General features: G+C 46.9%; 1 protein-coding gene across 1 annotated transcript; it reads left to right on the forward strand.

The window, feature by feature from the left end:
- Positions 1-212: 212 nt before the first annotated feature.
- Positions 213-21,876, forward strand: LOC147621291 (uncharacterized). Its single transcript, XM_086823993.1, has 6 exons — positions 213-595; positions 952-1,160; positions 1,258-1,573; positions 20,984-21,091; positions 21,266-21,510; positions 21,620-21,876. Exons 1-6 carry the CDS (start codon positions 266-268, stop codon positions 21,735-21,737), a joined length of 1,326 nt encoding a protein of 441 aa, XP_086680119.1. The 5' UTR covers positions 213-265; the 3' UTR covers positions 21,738-21,876.
- Positions 21,877-22,129: the final 253 nt, after the last annotated feature.

Below are 22,129 nucleotides of genomic sequence, written 5' to 3' on the forward strand. Positions count from 1 at the left end.
AGTGACATCTATAGCTATTCTTCATTTTCACTATTCAGAGGAAAAATTACAAGTGGCAGGTTGAGTAGTTAGTCAGTATACATGATGGATCATGGAAGGCCTGGGCCCAAGCCCCATAACATGCGGGCCCAAGTCCCATAACATGCTTGTAGACCTGCCCAAGTACACTTGCTGCTGATTCTTCCCGACAATTTGATGTCTCTGTGATTGTTTGTGTGTGAGAGAGAGAGAGAGAGAGAGAGAGAGAGAGAGCTTCTTCGAGTCCATGACGGGGGCGGCTTTCCCTCGGCCATTCTGCAGCGTGGAGCATGTGAGAGCGCTGCTTCAGACGGCTTCTTCTTCTTCTTCTTCAACTTTTTGCAGCGGCAGGTCTGTCCTACCCTCATCCTGGTCACTCAGGCCGCATCGCTGGGGCATCTCCCAGGCCAGAAGAAGTGGGCTTCTGGGCGAGCTCTCCGGGTGCCCTTCGCCCTCTCAGCATCATCCCATCAGCCCGCCCCTCATACTTCGTGGGCGGGTCAAGGAAGGTGGAACTTACAGCGAGAGCAAAGGCGGGAATCACCAGTCTGTCTCAAGAAAGAGCGGCTTGGAGAAGGTAGGTCGCAATTTCCTCAAAAACACCAGAAATTTTCCCTCAATAGTGTTAGGGTATATACTTCAAAGAAGGGTAAAATCTGGGTTATAAATTTGATGGGTGAATTATAGCTTGCTCTTCTTTGAAGGGCAAGATAGGTTACGGAGGGTTTTGAAAGGCTTGGCTGATACCATGTATCGGCACATGTGCCGCCCTACATATTTATCATAGTTTAGCTTGTCTTTTGAATTGCAAACGGTAATCACCCTTTTTTTTATTTATAAAATGGGTCTAGAAGTGCTTCAAAAATGAGAGAGAGAGCGCTGATTCCATCTCTGCCATCTTTCTTAGCTTCTTGTGTCATTGCTCATATGTAGGAACCTTCATTGCTGCTGAGTTTAGTTCAAGACATTCAGCCTCTAGATGGTAGCCAAATTAGCAAGGAGGCTTCTCCTGACAGCATGGATGCCATGAAGAGGACCATCTCTGGTATGCTGGGTTTGCTACCATCTGATCAGTTTCATGTGACAGTTGAGACATCACGTGAGCCCCTTGCAAAACTGCTCGTGTCTTCCATGATGACTGGGTATGTGAAACTCTACAGACAGCTTATTCACTGACAGTTGTTAATGTGTCTTTTCTCATTGCCATTTTGCTTCGTCTTTGTGACATGCCCTATATAGTTATACATTAAGAAATGCAGAGTACAGATTGTGTCTACAAAAGAGTTTAGAGTTTTATGATGATGATGAGGTTGGAGGTGGGCAAGATAAAGAATCTCTGGAGAATGAGGTTCATGTCAGAGAAATAGAAAGTGTTAAGCCTGTGCTACACGAAGAGGAAACCAGTTTCATTGCAGGGAAAGCTCTGGAAGCTTTCCGAAAGGACCGTCATGCGATCCAGGATGAGGTGGACACACTTGAGTCACTCGGCCCTATCAGTGAAGAAGCCAAAAGTTACATCCACGACCTAAAGCAAAAGCTAGCATCTGTTTCACAGGTATGTTTTTGCTTCACAAGGTGACTCTGTTTTGAAAGAATGTAACATTTAGGTGTTTTAGATCCAGGTTATCCTTCAAGTTGTAACATTCAGATGCACTATATTACTTTTATCTAAAATCGAGACAATCTATTTTAACGGTTGAGATCCTGGACCCCAGACACAAAGCATTTGTAAACAGGCCATTGGTGGAGAGAGATTGCTGGCAGAGGGCTAGGCAGTCAGGTAGCTGACTTGACTCTCTCGGTGGATGCTACAGCAGATCCGGCTTGATTTGGGTTTACTTGCGCACCCCTCCCCTCAAGCACTCCCAAAGACCTGCCAGAAAACACTGTCGGGCATCTACGCTTTCTTTCCGAACCCACGCTTTCAGGCGCGGTGCAGTGGGCCCATCCGGCTTATCTGAGTCGATGTTATCGGGCTTGTAGGGTGGGTCAATCTTATCAGGATTCATTTGGGCATCCCAAATGCAGCCTGATAGATTGTCAAGATGGGAGTTCACTTGCATCCTAAAATCTATATTAAACTCTTGGGTTAGTTGGGATGTCAACCATGCTTTCTTTATACTTCCTTGTATGCCTGTTGTTGAGGAGGTTGTGTGTCTGCCTTCAAAGACATGCGAGGATAGTGGAATGGACACACGGTGGTCCAGGAATGGAGTTGATTTCTTGCCCCAAGGTTAGACTGAAGGTTAAACCTTTAGTTAATTAAACTTCTCGCTCTTGTGAGAACGTGGACCTATCTCACGGAATCCTTTTATGGATGAGAAAGGTCTTATGTAGCAGGAGAGATTCAATTAGGTGTATTATGTATTTAATGCTAATCCTCGAGATTAGTGGCCTAATCCCACAAGGTTAGAGGGGGGTATGTCATGGCCCTGTGAAAATGGAACAGCACAAGTGTGGGCATGGTGGTTGCTGAGTCAGAATATTTTATGATTCACATGGGGGGTGCCCGGACAGAGTTTAAGATGTGTGGACATCCCTAGGTGTGAAGGGGGGAACTAGAAACATTAAACTTTAATGTTTATTAAAGTTTGCCCCTAGGCCTTAGTGGCCCTAGGGAACTTTTATAGTTTGGGGCCCTAGGGATTATTTTGGGGAGGAGGGCCACTCCACTTTTGGAGTGAGTGCTTCTCTCTCCTCCCCCTCTCTCTAGCTTTTGGGAAAGGAGTCGTGGAGGAGCCTTCATGCGCATGTACTCTAGCGTGGAGAAGCTGGAGAGAAAACTCTAGGCGGCTGTTGAAGACTGTACGGCTGCTGTTTTCTATGTGCTGTGTGCTGGAGAAGGTCGTACAACAGCCGTACACCTCTGTACGACTGCAGGTACTGTTGAGTACAGGCCGCGTTGAGCTGTGGACCTGAGACAGCCATAGCAGGCGACTGTCAACAGGTGGCAGCAGGTTCAGGTACAGGCTGTACAGCCCTGTACGACAGCCGTACAGTGTACGGATAGGGCTGACACAAGCTGCCCTGAAGAGAGTTGCTGCAGGCGGCGCAGACAGGTGCTGGACAGAATTGAATACGCTGATTCAGGCGAGCACAAGTGTGGACAGCAGGCTGCGTGTGCAAGTACAACTCTTGGCACGTATCCCGAGGTAGTACAGACGGGTACGGGGCTGTTTTTCAGATCTGTACATTCAAAGTCAGCATAGAGGTGAACACAAGGAGGAGGGTACAGACAAGTACATGCACATATGTGAAGCAGGGTTGTTGATACAAGTGCCTGCAAGTACAGATTGGTACCGTTGCTTCCTCCAGTGCTGTTTCAGGAGCTGAATTTGGTAAGCTCCGTTTCTGTTCATCTATCTCTCTGTCTACTGCTTGATGTCTGTTGCAGATATGAGTTATCTGGCCCCTTGTGAGAGGAGGGGTATGGCAGATTGACAAGGGTTGAGACAGAGTTTGGACAGCATATGTATGTATGAGCTGAGATGATGTATCATGCACTTGAGTTATGCCAGATGTATGCTCATGGCTGCCCTGCTTAGTGATCTTGGCTGATCAGAGGGAGGCACAGTGTGTTATTTGGAGACACAGATCTGTGTGCATAGATCCTCTGTGCTAAGAAGGATTTGTGGGCCGTCAGATTGGACATACAGGTGTAAACTCTTGGCTGATTTTTGTTGTACTCAGCCATTCATATTATTATAATTGAATAAAGAAATACCGCAAGGGGCGCTAAGCTTTGAGGCCAACAGGTGTCGCCTTGTTTTCAGATTTGGGCGCTCTAGCTCCAATCTGTTTTGTTTTCACAACTAGACTACAAGTGGACGGGTGACTGCTAGTCTACCGCACTCTGGTTTCTATCAGAGGCCGGTTTCAAGGTTCCGTTGCCGGGACCAATCATCAACTTTCTGAAGGGGGTGAGCTCGTGGTTGCTTTGAAGAAAGCCATCGCTGAAAATTCAGCAAACATGTTTGATACAGAGGAAGAGTACTTCTATCATGAAGAAGAAGAGCAAGACACTTCTCTTGAGAGAGATGTATCTGAGGATATTTTTGCAGGAGAACAGGCTGCAGATGTTGAGCCCTATGAGGATGTAACACAGCCAGACGATGTGCATGGTAAAGAGGATGATGATGCTCGGTTCAAAGATCGTTTGGCTAGTGTTATGGATACTTTTATGCAGCTCACACAGAGTGAGAGATTTGTTGAATTTATGAGATCTTGCATAGAACCCCGCACAGAGCCCGAGAAAAAGAAGAAGAAGGTTCGTTCAAAGAATCTTTCACAGGGTCATAGTGGTGCCATCCCACAGGTACCATCTTTTGGCCAGTTTCCGAACATGCAGCATGCTTATGGTGCAAACTCTCAGAGTTCCTTCTATGGACAGCCACCTATTCCTCAGCAGAATATGCATCCAGGTTATTTTGGTGGTGGTTCGGTGTTCCAATCCATGACTGGGGGTTACCCTCAAGGAGGCATGGGTATGTATGGGCCTTTTGGAGCCAATTTTCAGCCTGGCATGCAAGGCAATATGTATGGTGGTATGCAGTCCGGTATGCAAGGAAATGTGTTTGCAGGCATGCAACCTGGGATGCAAGGCAATATGTTTGGTGGTATGCAGCCAGGTATGCATAATGGAATGTTTGGAAACATGGCTGGAATGTATGGTATGCCTGGTGTGGGAATGGGTAATGTTGACCCAATGATGGGTATGAATGTTGGGGGCAGCAATCTCGTGAAACCACTTCCATATGACAATCTAACGCCTATGGGAAAGGCGAAAGATTACAAGGAAGGGGGAGCTGCAGTGAAGTTTGACACATTCAGTGGGGCCAAGGATAAACTTAAAGCACTTACCTTTTTACAGCAGTTTGATGTTGCTTTTTCTGGTGGGAATTATACAGAGTCCTCTAAGGTGAGGAAAGCTGCCACTTTTCTCAAGGGCAATGCTTTGCAGTGGTGGTCTACTCTTCTTTTGCAGGGCATAGCACCCACCACATGGGTCCAATTCAAACAGGTTTTCTCTTCCGTATGGCTCATATCTACATTTGAGGTGGATGTTATGAGTGCATGGCACAAGCTGGATGCTTCAAAGTGTGATAGTTGGAGGATTATAACAAGAAGTTTTGGGAAGCTTTACTCCCAGTGACTTCTTACCGTGCCGTGCCATTATCTGAGCAGGTAGAGAAGTATTGTTGTGGGCTGCCCAAGGAGGTACGAGATTATTGTATAAAGACAAGAGTAACAAACATGTCACAGATGATTGAAAATGCTATGACAGCTAATGCGTTACTCACAGGTGGTTCATCTGGGTTTAAAGGCAGTAAGAAATTGAGCAAGAAAGCTGAAAAATTTGGGCATGCTTCTCGTGATGCTAAAGGGTCTTCAGAGACAAAGTATAAGAAGTTGCCAATGCCCAAGAGGACTTCTGAGGAAAGACAGGCTTTGAGAGATGCTCAAAAGTGTTTTTACTGTACTGAAGAGGGGCATATGTCATTCAATTGTCCCAAAAGAAAGTCCCAAAAGGACCCTGACAATAAAGGAGAGCCCAAGCCAAAGAAACCAAAGCCTTCTGCAGGCTTAGTTCCTGATCTTGTGGGGGAGCAGCTAGGTGGTGAAGCTACAGAGTTGTGCAGGGCATGGGGCAAAGTGAGAGATCAGAATGCTTTGATCTTCTTTGACACAGGTGCTAGAGCCAACTTCATTTCACCAGATTTGGCTGGCCGATTGGGGATTCGCGCAGAGGAGATGGGGCCTTACATGAGGCTAATATGGCTTGTCCAGGGTATGCAGAACCCGTTACTCCTATTATTGGGAAGCTTCGGCTTCATTTGCAGGGTTATGTGGACAGCGAAGAGTTCTTCATCATGCCTTTGGATGGCTGTGATGTTTTGTTGGGGATGCCATGGTGCCACAGGGTACATGCGGTGGTGGATACTTACAATAGGACAATCACTCTGACTCATAGAGGGAAAGAGCATGTATTGGATGTAAAACTCAAAGGGGAATCTGTTCCTATTGTATCCGCTTCGGCGATTTTATCAGTAATGAAAAAGCATCTTTCCGCGTACTTGATTTATGTAAAGGATGCACAGGATGATGAGTCTAAGTCTAATTTGTCTATGTTAGATAAGGACAGGACTGATTTCTTAAGTGGGTTTCAAGACTGTTTTTCCGAGTCATTGCCAGGAGAATTACCTCTTGAGAAGCCAAAAGATCATGCCATAGATCTGATTCCTGGTAGTACTCCACCGAATAGACCGCCGTACCGTATTAGTGCAGCCCAACAGGAAGAGATTATGAGTCAGGTGTAGGAGCTTTTGAATAAAGGGTTGATACAGCCTAGCTCATCACCCTTTTGCTCACCTGTGCTCTTAGTGCAGAAGAAGGATGGTTCTTGGTGCATGTGTATTGATTACAGGGCGCTGAACAAGAATACCATCAAGAATCGATTCCCCATACCGAGGATCGATGACATCTTGGACCGCTTACAGGGCTCCACAGTCTTTAGTCGTATTGACTTGAAAAGCGGGTATCATCAGATACGCATTAGACCCGAGGATGTGCATAAGACAGCATTTCGAACTACGTTTGGGTTGTATGAGTTCTTGGTTATGCCCTTTGGTTTGACGAATGCGCCTGCCACATTTAACAGAATGATGGACAGGATTTTCAGGCCTCATAAAGAGTTTGTGGGCACATTCTTTGATGATATGATTGTGCATTCACGAACTGAGGAAGAGCATAGAAGGCATTTGGCCATTGTATTTGCAGAACTCAGAAACCATAGGTTGGTGGTTAATGGCAAGAAGAGTGAGTTTTTCTTGCAGGAGATACATTTCTTGGGGCATATTGTGTCTGGTCATGGAGTCCATATGGATCCAGCAAAGGTGGAGCAATACTTAATTGGCCAGCTTTGAGGACCGTGCATGATGTACGCAGCTTTCTAGGATTGTGTTCCTATTACAGGCATTACATACGGCACTTTGCTGAAATTGCTTCGTCTCTTCATGCTTTGACGAAGAAGGCAACTCCGTTTAGATGGGCTGATCGGGAAATTACAGCATTCAAAAAGCTCAAAGAAAAGCTTACTTCTGACCCAGTATTGGTGTTACCGGACCTCCGAAAGGCTTTTGTTGTCCAGTGTGATGCATGTGGAAGTAGCCGTGCAGTTCTCATGCAAGAGGGACATGTGATAGCCTATGAGAGTAGAGTTTTGCAAGATGCTGAGAAGCATTTACAGGTGTATGAGAAAGAGATGTTGGCTGTAATTCACGCTCTTTCTACTTGGAAACACTACTTGCTTGGGGCTGATTTCACTGTGCAGACAGATCATTAGACCTTGCGTTATTTCCTCACGCAAACTAAGCTTTCAGAGAAGCATATGCGTTGGGCAAACTTTTTGTCAATGTTTCACTTCCAGATTGTGCATGTGAAAGGCAAAAAGAATGTAGTGGCAGATGCTTTGTCACGCAAGCCACAGGTCTCTGCAGTTTCACTTGCTTATCATCATGAGCTTGATGAAATGAAAGAGCAGTATGCCCATGATGAGGACTTTGAAAGGTTGTATGATCAGATGTCTGAGGGTCAGCGGCATGAGCATTATACTCTCAGAGATGGGTTTTTATTGATGCATGGCAGACTGTGTGTTACCAGGCCATTGTGACTCAAGGTTATGATTGGAAGTCATGCTCTGCCGTATGCAGGTCATAGAGGTATTGACGCCACGGTCAAAGCAGTGAAGACTTTCTTTTATTGGCCAACCTTGAGAAGAGATGTTGATGCCTTTGTGAGGCAATGCATCGTATGTCAGAAGGTAAAGTTTGACCGTCAGAAGACACCAGGGTTATTACAGCCTTTACCTATTCCGGATAGACCTTGGGAGAGCATTGCCATGGATTTTGTATTTGATCTTCCACGGACACAAACGGGAAATGATGGCATCTGGACTATCATATGCAGGTTCAGTAAGTAGGCACATTTCATTCCCGTGCGGAAGACAATCAAAGTGGATCATATGGTGAAGTTGTTCATGGCGAACATCTTCAAGTATCATGGCTTGCCTACGTCTATCATTAGTGACCGTGATCCACGGATGACGAGTTTGTTTTGGAGAGGGTTGTTCGACAACATGGGTACAACTCTCAAGTTTTCATCGTCATTTCATCCACAGACAGATGGTCAGTCAGAAGAGGCTAACTCTACAGTGTTGGATCTTCTCAAGTGTTATGTGTCAGAGCACAAGCAACAATGGGAAAAGTATCTTCCTTTGGTGGAGTTTGCAAATAACAACATTGTACATAGCTCGACAGGCAAGGCGCCTTTTGAGATTGTAGAAGGAGGGAAGAAGATTCCACCCATTTTGCATACAAAGGATAAGATCTTTGAGGCTGATGAGTATGTGGAGAGCTTGGATGAAGCTTATCGGAGAGTTCAGTTGGCACTCCAGAAAACTCAGCAGAAGCAAAAGAAAGCCGCAGATCGTCACAGACGTGATTTACAATTTGCATTGGGTGATTGGGTTCTTTTGCGCTTTGAAAAGGCTAGACTCAAGAAGATGAAGGGTAAAGAGCGCTTATTCCCTAAGTTGAGCATGCGATATTATGGGCCTTTTCAGGTTTTGGAAAAGATTGGTGAGGTAACCTATCGATTGAAGTTACCAGATCACTGGAGGATTCACAATGCTTTTCACGTGAGTCTTCTTAGACCTTTCCGTGGGGATGTGCCTGAGGATGTATCAGATGAGGCTCAGCCGGAAGTTGAGGAACTTGATGAGGTTCTGATTCCAGAGCAGATACTGGCACATAAAGAAAGGAAGGTACGAGGTAAAGTTTACTGTCGCTATCTTGTGAAGTTCAAGAACTATTCACCGATGGATGCGAAGTGGATGGAGGAAGGTGACTTAACAGATTCACCTCAGGTTTTGCAGCTTTATCTCGATGCCTTTGAGTTAGAGCCGACTCTTATTGTGGCTCATTCAGGTTCAGCAGAGCATGGGTTTGGAGCATTACCTGATGCTCAAGAGGGGGGTAGCACCTCCACTCCTTTGATACAGACAGGCTCAGATGACATCTAGAGGTCGCTTGGTGCAGTTTTTACCTCACCCGAAGGTATTGAGGCTGACAGTACATCTGTTTATGGGATTTCTATGATATATGTGTACTAGTCACATGAGATTTTTGTGGATATGTATGGTTCACAGTGGTATACAACTTGGACTATTACTATGCCATTGGTTTGCAGTGAATGTTGATACATGTGTATGGCTTAGAGAGATTGGGACGCTGATCTTGCCATATTGTATATTTCACTTTCGATATTTTGATGCATCACCAGAATGCAATCGAGGACGCTTGCCATTTTTCAAGAGGGGGGTATGTCATGGCCCTGTGAAAATGGAACAGCACAAGTGTGGGCATGGTGGTTGCTGAGTCAGAATATTTTATGATTCACATGGGGGGTGCCCGGACAGAGTTTAAGATGTGTGGACATCCCTAGGTGTGAAGGGGGGAACTAGAAACATTAAACTTTAATGTTTATTAAAGTTTGCCCCTAGGCCTTAGTGGCCCTAGGGAACTTTTATAGTTTGGGGCCCTAGGGATTTTTGGGGAGGAGGGCCACTCCACTTTTGGAGTGAGTGCTTCTCTCTCCTCCCCCTCTCTCTAGCTTTTGGGAAAGGAGTCGTGGAGGAGCCTTCATGCGCATGTACTCTAGCGTGGAGAAGCTGAGAGAAAACTCTAGGCGGCTGCTGAAGACTGTACGGCTGCTGTTTTCTGTGTGCTGTGTGCTGGAGAAGGTCGTACAACAGCCGTACACCTCTGTACGACTGCAGGTACTGTTGAGTACAGGCCGCGTTGAGCTGTGGACCTGAGACAGCCATAGCAGGCGACTGTCAACAGGTGGCAGCAGGTTCAGGTACAGGCCGTACAGCCCTGTACGACAGCCGTACAGTGTACGGATAGGGCTGACACAAGCTGCCCTGAACAGAGTTGCGGCAGGCGGCGCAGACAGGTGCTGGACAGAATTGAATACGCTGATTCAGGCGAGCACAAGTGTGGACAGCAGGCTGCGTGTGCAAGTACAACTCTTGGCACGTATCCCGAGGTAGTACAGACGGGTACGGGGCTGTTTTTCAGATCTGTACATTCAAAGTCAGCATAGAGGTGAACACAAGGAGGAGGGTACAGACAAGTACATGCACATATGTGAAGCAGGGTTGTTGATACAAGTGCCTGCAAGTACAGATTGGTACCGTTGCTTCCTCCAGTGCTGTTTCAGGAGCTGAATTTGGTAAGCTCCGTTTCTGTTCATCTATCTCTCTGTCTACTGCTTGATGTCTGTTGCAGATATGAGTTATCTGGCCCCTTGTGAGAGGAGGGGTATGGCAGATTGACAAGGGTTGAGACAGAGTTTGGACAGCATATGTATGTATGAGCTGAGATGATGTATCATGCACTTGAGTTATGCCAGATGTATGCTCATGGCTGCCCTGCTTAGTGATCTTGGCTGATCAGAGGGAGACACAGTGTGTTATTTGGAGACACAGATCTGTGTGCATAGATCCTCTGTGCTAAGAAGGATTTGTGGGCCGTCAGATTGGACATACAGGTGTAAACTCTTGGCTGATTTTTGTTGTACTCAGCCATTCATATTATTATAATTGAATAAAGAAATACCGCAAGGGGCGCCAAGCTTTGGGGCCAACAGGTGTCGCCTTGTTTTCAGATTTGGGCGCTCTAGCTCCAATCTGTTTTGTTTTCACATCTAGACTACAAGTGGACGGGTGACTGCTAGTCTACCGCACTCTGGTTTCTATCAGAGGCCGGTTTCAGCCGTGGGATAAGGGAAAGCAAGTTGATACAGGCTGCTAAGGCTCATGGTTAATAATACCAAGTATACTAGCTATTTCCACCAGGATCTCCGTAAACACAAACAACCAGATTAGTACCAAATAGATGGGGTGCAAGCTAGCTCACCACCCAACCGTAGATTCCATTTGGAATCACCCCCGAGCCGGAGGCTAAGGCTCCAACGCCACGAACATTCCAATCAGCACTAATGTACCACCAACGTTTGCCTTTTAAGGTCTTCGGCATGACCGTCCGTGATATGTTGAATCCAATCATGTTCCTGATGCTAATCTTGGTCCATCATGGACCAAAGTAAATAACTTTTTGTGAACAATAATTACCCAAGTCTCACTGATATAGTGGCTACTGCGACTATAAATAAATGTCTAGTCATAAATAGCCAATATACTCGGTATTATTAACCATGAGCCTTAGTTGCTCGATCAACTTGCTTTTCCTAATCCCGGGCTCTCCTTGTCAGAATACGCAGCAAAGATGATGACAAAATCTGGAAACACGAGCAAGTGCAGAAAAAAACAGCAATGGAGAGAGACGCGTGTAACTCTACTATATATATGCAAGAAGAATCCCGAATACAAGATGAATGTGACAAGGGACTAGGGGGACCATTTTATATGGCCCCCATAGTGTAGTCGGCCTGTTTCAGAGGCAGCCGACAGGCACTATACCTCCACGACCAGCCAAAAAACCAGTCGGCTAGCTGCAGGGGTGTCGGCCAACACATGTGGGAGGTCGTGGACCTGAAGCAAAACAATCAGCCAGCACCAGCATGAACAAATGCAGTCGGCCAGTCAGAGGTCCACCTGCCACCACAGGGCTGCCACCCAAGCCACATAAAAATAGGGAAAAATACGGGGAGTGAGGAAAAATGAGAAAACACCTACAAAGGGTGGGCACACCCACAATAGAGGCCGTGGTGTCTGGTAAAGACAGGAGATGACTTCTAACACCCCCTCTCAGCCCCTGGCCCTGAAACCAACCATAGGGAGCTGGGGTGCCGCCTGAGCAAAGCTTGAGATAGTGACTTGGTGAAGAGGTCCACCGTACTATCCTCCTCCGTCGGACAGAACTATAGCAAGATGTCATCAGCAACAATCTTTTCACAAACAAAGTGCCTTTGGATGACCGTGGGTTCCTCCAGTGGAAGCCCAATCCTGCCATGCAACCTCTGCAACCTCACCACCTCACAAGCAGCATCACAAGCAGCCCAGTACTCTGCCTCTGTCGACGACGACAGGGCAAAGGATGATTGCCTCTTACTGCTCCAGAAATTGCTCTTGGGCCTGAAGTAGATCTCCTCGTGTCTGGATCTCCTCCCCAATCTAAGTCACTCCAACCGTGTAGTCAGACTCCATCCATCAATCCCCCTCCAGTGTAAAAGAGTCCATGACCCTTCGCATGTTGCAAAAACCACAAGATACGCAATCATGCCTCCCAAAGAGTCATCTGCAGCCATGAGCTCAACTGCCTCATTAGGAAGCTCCCGTCCAATCTGGTATCCATCAACCAAATCAATGAACCATTCTGCTTCCGAGTCACGGACGCATCATACTGCTCACAAGGATCAACACCTGTAAATAACAGTGGGAAGCCAAGTCTTGGAAACCTGTTGAAGACCACGCAAGGCCTTGTGAAACCTATCAACCACCCCCTCTGAATCTGGAACCACAAAGCCTGGAGAATGTGCAACAACCACCTCCATCTGCAAGTAATCAACTGTCACTTGCCTGGCTTTCCAAGAGGTCCCCGTGGAAAGAACATCCTCATCTACAGGAGTTTCTTTGTCCCGAATGCTACGAGACATCAGAGCATAGGTCACCTGTAAAGTTTCCTCTGACTGACGAACACAAGAACCACCAACATCAGTATTGGAAAGTTCTTGCCAACTACTGCCATCAACTGGCAAGCTATCCACCATCTGGTCCGGGAAAGCCTGCACCTGCAGCGTATCCACACTTAAGTGGCCATTACTAGACTGCCACTCATCACAAAACTGAGGACCTGGGAGAGAGTGCTGAAAGTTTGTAAACTCCATTCTCCACTCCGCCTTCCCAAACTACCTGGCATGTTGCCTTGTCCCGAAGAGCATCAAAATGCTTATCAAACTACACCCGTATGCCAGTCTTGCAAACCTGATGCACTGACAACAGATGAAAACCAAGTGTGGGAACATACAACACCTGGGAGGAATGCTTCCCCCCTTTGCCATCGGGAACTATCTCCAACCTGCCCTCACTATGAACTGGGATAGTGGATGTATCCCCAGTAAGAATGTGACCAGAATACCTGCAGAGATCCTGTAAAGCTGAACAGGAAGGAGTCGTGTGCCTGGAAGCACCACTATCTAGAATCCACTCCCGAGTATCCGTTGTGGAGAGTCCTCCAACCTCCTCCTTGCCTGAAGAAAATGAAACATCCGTGACCATCACCTCCAAGTGCACAAAGGCTAGAGTCTTCATGGTTGCTGCTGAGGAGTCTTCACCCTTCTTGGTCTTCCGCTTGGGACACTGCCTCCAATAGTGGCCTTTCTCGCCACAATCATTACAGGTCCTCTCTGCCTTTAGTTTCTTGCGGTCAGCGTCGGACTTCTGCTTAGAAGACTTCTCCGTTGAAGTGTCATGTGCATGACATGCTCATGTACCTTCTCAGGGCTAATCCAGAAGGGCAGCCAGAAAAAGGACCATTAGAGCTAGGACTTGGAGCACAAGATACAGAAGTGGACAGTGCAAGGCTTGGAGGAGAACTTGGAGGACTTAGGGGGCTCAGTCGGCTGCAAGGAAAATGGAGTCGGCTGTACCAGAAGGGGTCGGCTACAGCAGGCGCTTTAGTCCATGGAGAGGTGCAGCTCGACCATTGATTTGTTGGAGTTCATGCCGAGTCGGCTGGTCCGACAGCAGTCGGCCAGCGTTGCAGTTGTCCAACATGCCTATAAAAGGGCTAGTGTGCTCATCATTGTACTCATTCAACCCCCTAGGGGTTTGGGTCACTAGGATGTCCCATAGGGGACAGAATTTTGGGTGTTATCACCTTTTATTCAAGGCAGCCTAGGGCTGTGTGTAAGAATACCTTTTTGTACTATAGCAATATACTGAATTTCCAGCACATCTCTCTCTCTCTCTCTCTCTCTCTCTCTCTCTCTCCCTCTCTCTCTCTCTACTCTCTCTACATATCTGCGTTTTGCATAGGGCTGAAAGAAAGACTCCCAGAGCTTCAACGCGTTACATTGGTATCAGAGCAATTGGCTCAACAAAGCTAAACACTGAATCAGTCCCATATGATGGTGTACAGGTCGAAGGTACAGGAAAGTACACGGATACAAAGCCCAAGGCAAGGAACACAGATCGGGAAGAGCTCCTAGGAGGTTTGTTGGTGGTGTTCCACAGCCAAAGGGGATGGCAGTCCTCTGAGCCAGATAGGTTCACGGGCAACGGTCCCAAGGGAGGTTTATCCTCCAAGGGTGATGTGAGAGGGCCAGACTCATTTCTTAGGAATGAAGACCAAGACGGTGTTCAGAGTCAGGGCAGGAATGGATTGTGGACTAGATGGAACAGATGCATAGATCTTATTCTGAGACAGAGTGGTTTTAGAGACCGGGCCGGGCTTTCAGAGAAAAGCGTTGCCAGGGATGGATGGATGACAGAGGGACTTCGGGAAAAGATTGGGATGATGACAGTCATCCAAGAACAGGTTGAAATCCCGTCATCAAGTTTAGCAGAGGGGGATGTCATGTGCATGACATGCTCATGTATCTTCTCAGGGCTAATCCAGAAGGGGCAACCAGAAAAAAGACCATTATTGGAGCACAAGATACAGAAGTGGACAGTGCAAGGCTTGGAGAACTTGGAGGACTTAGGGGGCTCAGTCGGCTGCAAGGAAAATGGAGTCGGCTGTACCAGAAGGGGCCGGCTGCACAGCAGGCGCTTCAGTCCATGGAGAGGTGCAGCCCGACCAGTGATTTGTTGGAGTTCATGCCCAGTCGGCTGGTCCGACAGCAGTTGTCCAACATGCCTATAAAAGGGCTAGTGTGCTCATCATTGTACTCATTCAACCCTCTAGGGGTTTGGGTCACTAGGATGTCCCATAGGAGACATAATTTTGGGTGTTATCACCTTTTCTTCAAGGCAGCCTAGGGCTGTGTGTAAGAGTACCTTTTTGTACTATAGCAATATACTGAATTTTCAGCACATCTCTCTCTCTCTCTCTCTCTCTCTCTCTCTCTCTCTCTCTCTCTCTCTCTCTACTCTACTCTACATATTTGCATTTTGCATCAAATGTTCTCCAGGAGTGTTTAGGGCTGAAAGAAAGACTCCTAGAGCTTCCGCGCGTTACATGAAGCCTTCCCTTTGCCCTTGTTACGGCCTTTCGACCGTTGGCCAGTTAAGGCCTCCGAACCTCGACCCTGAGGAGGGTTCGTGAATCGTTCCTCCTGGTCCAAGACCATGGGCACAAGCTCCTCCCACGTGATGGTACTGAGCGTGCCACTAGTAATCAAAGACGAGTAAAATGCTGAGTACTGAGAGGGCAAATGCGACAACAACGTTATGGCCATGTCCTTCGATGATATCTCCTTCCCAACCTGAAGAACTTCCTGCTGAAGAGCTTGCAGCTTGTTAATATGCTCCCCCATTGTCGACGACTTTGCAGGACTCATAACCCGCATCTGCACTTCGAAGGAAATCCTCTTCATGGGCGATACCCTGTTATAAAGAGAAGCCAAATGCTGCTATGTACCTCTGGCCGGCGTCATATGCTTTACATGATTGATTACCTGCGGTGTGCACTTGAGGAAGATAAATGAACGGAACCTGGCGTTGACACGATCCCACAACTGTGCCTGTGCCTCCCGGTCCTTATGAATCGACAATAACTCCCCTTCCTCTACTTACGGCCGTGGAACCCCAACAATGATGAAATCAGCAAGGTCATATGACTCCAGAACTGTCATGTGCATGAAAGATGCCATGGACATTCTCAGGTGCTGATCCAGAAGAGGCAGCCAAATAAAGAATATGAACCAAATATAGTTAGGATTTTAAGCGCAAGATACAGAAGAGGACCAAGTGTTGTACCCGGATCAAAGCATGGAAGGCTCTGTCGGCTGCACACAGGCTCTGTCGGCTGCACACAGGTGCTGTCGGATTGCATCACAGTGGGAGTCGTCTGGATCAGAAGAAGGGGCTTCAGCGCTTCAGCATTTCTGGTGGCCAACCAGCATATATGGAGAAAGGGGGGCTTGTCGGCTGTCCGATTGCTGCAGTCTAGGTGTCCAAAGGCCTATAAAAGGCGTAGGTGCTCAATGGTATGTTCATTCAGTCCTTTAGGGATTGGATCTTTAGGGTCCAAGTAGGGACCATAATTTTGGTGTTTATCACTTTTTTCATGAAGACAGCCTAGGGCTGTAGAAGAGTACCTTTTTGTACTATAGTAATACACTGAATTTCCAGCACATTTCTCTCTCTCTACTCTCTCTCCATATCTGCGTTTTGCATCAGCATGTTTCCAGGAGTCTTTAGGGCTGAAAGAAGACTCCTAGAGCTTCGGTGTGTTACATTGGTATTAGAGCATTAGGCTCAGCAAAGCTAAACACTGAATCAGTCCCATATGATGGTGTATAGGTCCAAGGTACATGAAAGTACACGGATACGAAGCCCAAGGCAAGGAACACAGAATCGAGAAGGGCTCCTAGGAGGTTTGTTGGTGGTGTTCCACAAAGCCAGAGGGGATGGCAGTCCTGTGAGACAGATAGATTCTCGGGTAACAGTCCCAAGGGAGGTTTATCCTCCAAGGGGTGATGTGAAAGTGCTAGACTTATTTCTTAGGAATGAAGATCGAGACAGTGTTCAGAGTCAGGGTAGGAATGGATTGTGGACTAGATGGAATAGATGCATAGATCTGATTCTGTGACAGAGTGGTTTTGGAGACCGGGTCGGGCTTTCAGAGAAAAGGGTTGCCAGGGATGGATGGATCACAGAGGGACTTCGGGAAAAGATTCGGATGATAACAATCATCCAAGAACAGGTTGGAATCCCGTCATCAAGTTTAGCAGAGGGGGATGTCATGTGCATGAAAGATGCCATGGACATTCTCAGGTGCTGATCCAGAAGAGGCAGCCAAATAAAGAATATGAACCAGATATAGTTAGGATTTTGAGCACAAGATACAGAAGAGGACCAAGTGTTGGACCTGGAGCAAAGCATGGAAGAGAAGGAATGTTGCACACAGGCTCTGTCGGCTGCACACAGGTGCTGACGGATTGCATCACAGTGGGAGTTGACTGGATCAGAAGAAGGGGCTTCAGCGCTTCAACATTTCTGGTGGCCGACCAGCATATATGGAGAAAGGAGGGCCTGTCGGCTGTCCGACTGTTGCAGTCCAGGTGTCCAAAGGCCTATAAAAGGCGTAGGTGCTCAATGGTATGTTCATTCAGTCCTTTAGGGATTGGATCTTTAAGGTCCAAGTAGGGACCATAATTTTGGTGTTTATCGCCCTTTTCATGAAGACAGCATAGGGCTGTAGAAGAGTACCTTTTTGTACTATAGTAATATATTGAATTTCCAGCACATTTCTCTCTCTCTACTCTCTCTCCATATCTGCGTTTTGCATCAACATGTTTCCAGGAGTGGTTAGGACTGAAAGAAGACTCCCAGAGCTTCCGTGTGTTACATTGGTATCAGAGCATCAGGCTCAGCAAAGCTAATTACCGAATTAGTCCCATATGATGGTGTACAGGTCCAAGGTACAGGAAAGGACACGGATACGAAGCCCAAGGCAAGGAACACAGAATTGGGAAGGGCTCCCAGGAGGTTTGTTGGTGGTGTTCCACAAAGCCAGAGGGGATGGCAATCTTGTGAGCCAGATAGGTTCTCGGGCAACGGTCATGTCACGTGCATGCCACGTGGACATGCTTCTTCTGATATGGACAGGCAGTAGAACAGGGTCAGACACCTTTTTAGGGCTGAGTGGGACCAAGAGGACTGTAGCCAGTGACCAGCAGCAGTGGATGAGAAGGCGTGGACCAGGCGGCAGCCTCACAAGGCTGTGAAGGGCAGCGTGGAGCATTTAGTAGTATAGCTGCAATCGGTAGGCAGCCAACAGCAGCCCGACAGCAGGAAAACGCCCAGAAGTGCTGGTCGGCAGCATTAAATGCTGGTCGGCCAGGTTTGGTCCAGTGGGCCAGATTATAAGGGCCTATATAAACAAGGCTAGGTCTCTTAGTCAGTCATTCAAGTTCCCACTTGGGACTTGGGTCATAGGTAGGAGTACAAGTGACCTTTTTCAAGGGAATCTAAGCTTCCAACATGGCATTGTAACAGACAAGTATATGAATAAGATTTTGAGTAGGTTAGGTCACTGTTTTCTCTCTTGCATTTTTATCCAGTTGTTTGTGCATCAAGCATCCAGTGGGATTGGATCTTTAGGGTCTAAGTAGGGACCATAATTTTGGTGTTTATCACCCTTTTCATGAAGACAGCCTAGGGCTGTAGAAGAGTACCTTTCTGTACTGAATTTCCAGCACATTTCTCTCTCTCTACTCTCTCTCCATATCTGCGTTTTGCATCAGCATGTTTCCAGGAGTGTTTAGGGCTGAAAGAAGACTCCCAGAGCTTCCGTGTGTTACATTGGTATCAGAGCATCAGGCTCAGCAAATCTAAACACTGAATCAGTCCCATATGATGGTGTATAGGTCCAAGGTATAGGAAAGTACACGGATACGAAGCCCAAGGCAAGGAACACAGAATTGGGAAGGGCTCCTAGGAGGTTTGTTGGTGGTGTTCCACAAAGCCAGAGGGGATGGCAGTCCTATGAGCTAGATAGGTTCTCGGGCAACGGTCCTGTCACGTGCATGCCACGTGAACATGCTTCTTCTGATCTGGACAGGCAGTAGGACAGGGTCAGACACCTTTTGAGGGCTGAGTGGGACCAAGAGGACTGTAGCTAGTGACAACAGTAGTGGATGAGAAGGCGTGGACCAGGCGGCAGCCTCACAAGGTTGTGAAGGGCAACGTGGAGCATTTAGTAGTATAGCCGCAGTCGATAGGCAGCCAACAGCAGCCCGACAGGAGGAAAACGCCCAGAAGTGCTGGTCGGCAGCATTAAATGCTGGTCAGCCAGGTTTGGTCCAGTCGGCCAGATTATAAGGGCCTATATAAACAAGGCTAGGTCTCTTAGTCAGTCATTCAAGTTCCCACTTGGGACTTGGGTCATAGGTAGGAGTACAAGTGACCTTTTTCAAGGGAAGCTAAGCTTCCCTTGAAAGCTATGCTTTCAACATGGCATTGTAACAGACAAGTATATGAATAAGATTTTGAGTAGGTTAGGTCATTGTTTTCTCTCTTGCATTTTTATCCAGTTGTTTGTGCATCAAGCATCCAGTGGGAGTGCTGCGTTTTCTTATGAGTGATGATCTGGCCACAAAGGCTTCCGCATGTGACAGGTCCCAAGGGAGGTTTATCCTCCAAGGGGTGATGTGAGAGTGCCAGACTCATTTCTCAGGAATGAAGACCAAGACAATGTTCAGAGTCAGGGCATTGTGGACTAGATGGAACAGATGCATAGATCTTATTCTGTGACAGAGTGGTTTTGGAGACCGGGCCGGGCTTTCAGAGAAAAGGGTTGCCAGGGATGGATGGATGACAGAGGGACTTCGGGAAAAGATTCGGATGATGACAATCATCCAAGAATAGGTTGGAATCCTGTCATCAAGTTTAGCAAAGGGGGATGTCATGTGCATGATGAAAGATGCCATGGACATTCTCAGGTGCTGATCCAGAAGAGGTAGCCAAAAAAAGAATATGAACTAGATATAGTTAGGATTTTGAGCACAACATACTGAAGAGGACCAAGTGTTGGACCTGGAGCAAAGCATGGAAGAGAAGGAAGGCTGCACATAGGCTCTGTCGGCTGCACACAGGTGCTGTCGGATTGCATCACAGTGGGAGTCGTCTGGATTAGAAGAAGGGGCTTCAGCGCTTCAACATTTCTGGTGGCCGACCAGCATATATGGAGAAAGGGGGGCCTGTCGGCTGTCCGACTGTTGCAGTCTAGGTGTGCAAAGGCCTATAAGAGGCGTAGGTGCTCAATGGTATGTTCATTTAGTCCTTTAGGGATTGGATCTTTTGTTAGAAGTCATCTCCTGTCTAGTTTTATACACCAGGGCCTTTGTTGTGGGTGTGCCCGCCCTTATGAGGTGTTTTATCATTTTTCCCCACTCTCCGCATTTTTCCCTTATTTTTCCCATTTTTTCTGTGGCTTGGGAGGCAGCAGCGTGCTTGTTTCTGACCCCGGCTCGAAAAACAAAAAGATTATACTTGGGATAACAAATATTCGGCACCTTGGTTCTTGACGATTTGCACAATGTAGCTGAAGTAAGAGAGAGAGAGAGAGAGAGAGAGAGAGAGAGAGAGAATAAAGACAGTACACCCGATTGGGTACCAAATACCCTCTGTAGGGCCCTCACCAAGGATGGTGTATTAGCTTTATTGAAAAAGACTCAAATTTGTACGTGGCCCATAACCTTACATGGGCTGCTGTACCAGCACCCAATTTGTTACCGGACAAACCCATCTTACATTGATCAGTTCCTGGCCTGCCCACATTGATAACCGCTCAACTTATCAAGTACTATGGGAAGCCCATCCCTGACTTGGGGGGCTGCCTGTCAAGGGCTCTGCTAGCTTGTAGGTGTGTCACATTATCCCCGACAAACTGCAATTGTTCTGAGCTAGACAATATTCATATAGATGCCCCAGACAAAATTAGAGGTCATCGTAGACTAGTTGTCGAAAAGGGACTCTGGGAAGTGGGATTTTTGTTTACATTGTCATGGATCACCTTGATGTGCATCTACTTGTGCTGATTTGAAGGTGAATTTTATGGCGACGCATAAGAGCTGTTTGAAAATGGGGGTATGGGAGGTGGGCTTTTTGTTTATCATGGACCTGGGTTGTACTTGGATGTGTGCATGTATGCAAACAACAACGGCCTTAGTTTTTTAAGTGTGGCTCAGGTCTTTAATAAATTGATCTTTTGACCATTTCTAACTAAATAGCAGTCCATGTCCTATATATGTGCTAAGCTGATTTCTCTTGCAGGAGCTGGAGGATTGTAAGCGAATTAATACTCGGCTTCAAGTACACAGCGTTGTGGGTGAGGAGAAGAATGATCTATTGGACTACCTGAGGAGTTTGGCACCTGACAAGGTTTGTCATTATTTGTTGGGACCTGTGTTTGGGCACCTTTGGTGCGTGGGTGCATATGGGGTTTTTTACATCATGGATTTGGCCAACCAAAGTTGTTGAAGTCTTATGTGAAACAACTCCAAGTGATCATTTACTCTGGCAATTGAAAACAGTACTCACGTGCAACTTTTCCAGGTGGCGGAATTGTCGCAACCCACATCACCGGAAGTGGAAGACGTGATTCAACAGGTCATCAATGGGCTTCTTGATAATCCTTCAACAAAGCTACAGTATAAAGGTTCTCAGTTTGGGAATCGAGCAGCCAGTACTTTCAATGGCTCCTGGGAGGAGGACGGCACTCAAAAGTTGAGCACTTCTCCCTTGCAGTCCCAGTCTGTTGTTACAGTGAACCGTGATTATCTTGCAAGATTACTTTTCTGGTGCGTAAGAATCTCTGAGCGTGGATTATCTGTGTTGAATGTGCGCGCGCATGCATGATTTTATGTATGTGCCTTGGTGGATTTTCTGAACTTGCACAATTTATGTCAGGTGCATGCTGTTGGGTCATCACATGAGAGGTTTGGAGTACCGATTGGAACTCAGCCGTACACTGAGCTTGTCTGCAGACTTTGACTCTGGTATTACAGAAAGGAAACGAGATGGCTGACCATTGTCACTGGTGTTTGTCTCAAAAGCTTGGAGGTTGAAGAGGAGAGAATGACCCACCCAACACTTGGGCCCTACGCTGTATGATGGGCGGTTGTTGAGTCTGTGAAGGAAGAGTCTCAAATGAGAAGAGTACCTCCTAGTGTGCAAATAAATACTAATCAAGTCTTAAGAGTTACAATGGGGATACCTAGTTCCCTTGGGAATCTGCTAATTGCAAAAGGAATTAACCCTTAAGAATAAGCTAGTTGTTTTCAACCTTCGAAGTGTGAGAAATCTATCCACAAGCACCTCGTAGAGAAGTATTGACCACTTCATAAATGATGGGATGTTTGTTGTTCCTATCTCTACTACCATCAAGGTGGTCAACAAATGACAAAACAAGCGAGTACC

The sequence above is a fragment of the Cibotium barometz genome, chromosome 30 (assembly GCF_041138505.1).
Source record: "Cibotium barometz isolate CiBa-2024 chromosome 30, ASM4113850v1, whole genome shotgun sequence".
Lineage (NCBI taxonomy): Eukaryota > Viridiplantae > Streptophyta > Polypodiopsida > Cyatheales > Cibotiaceae > Cibotium > Cibotium barometz.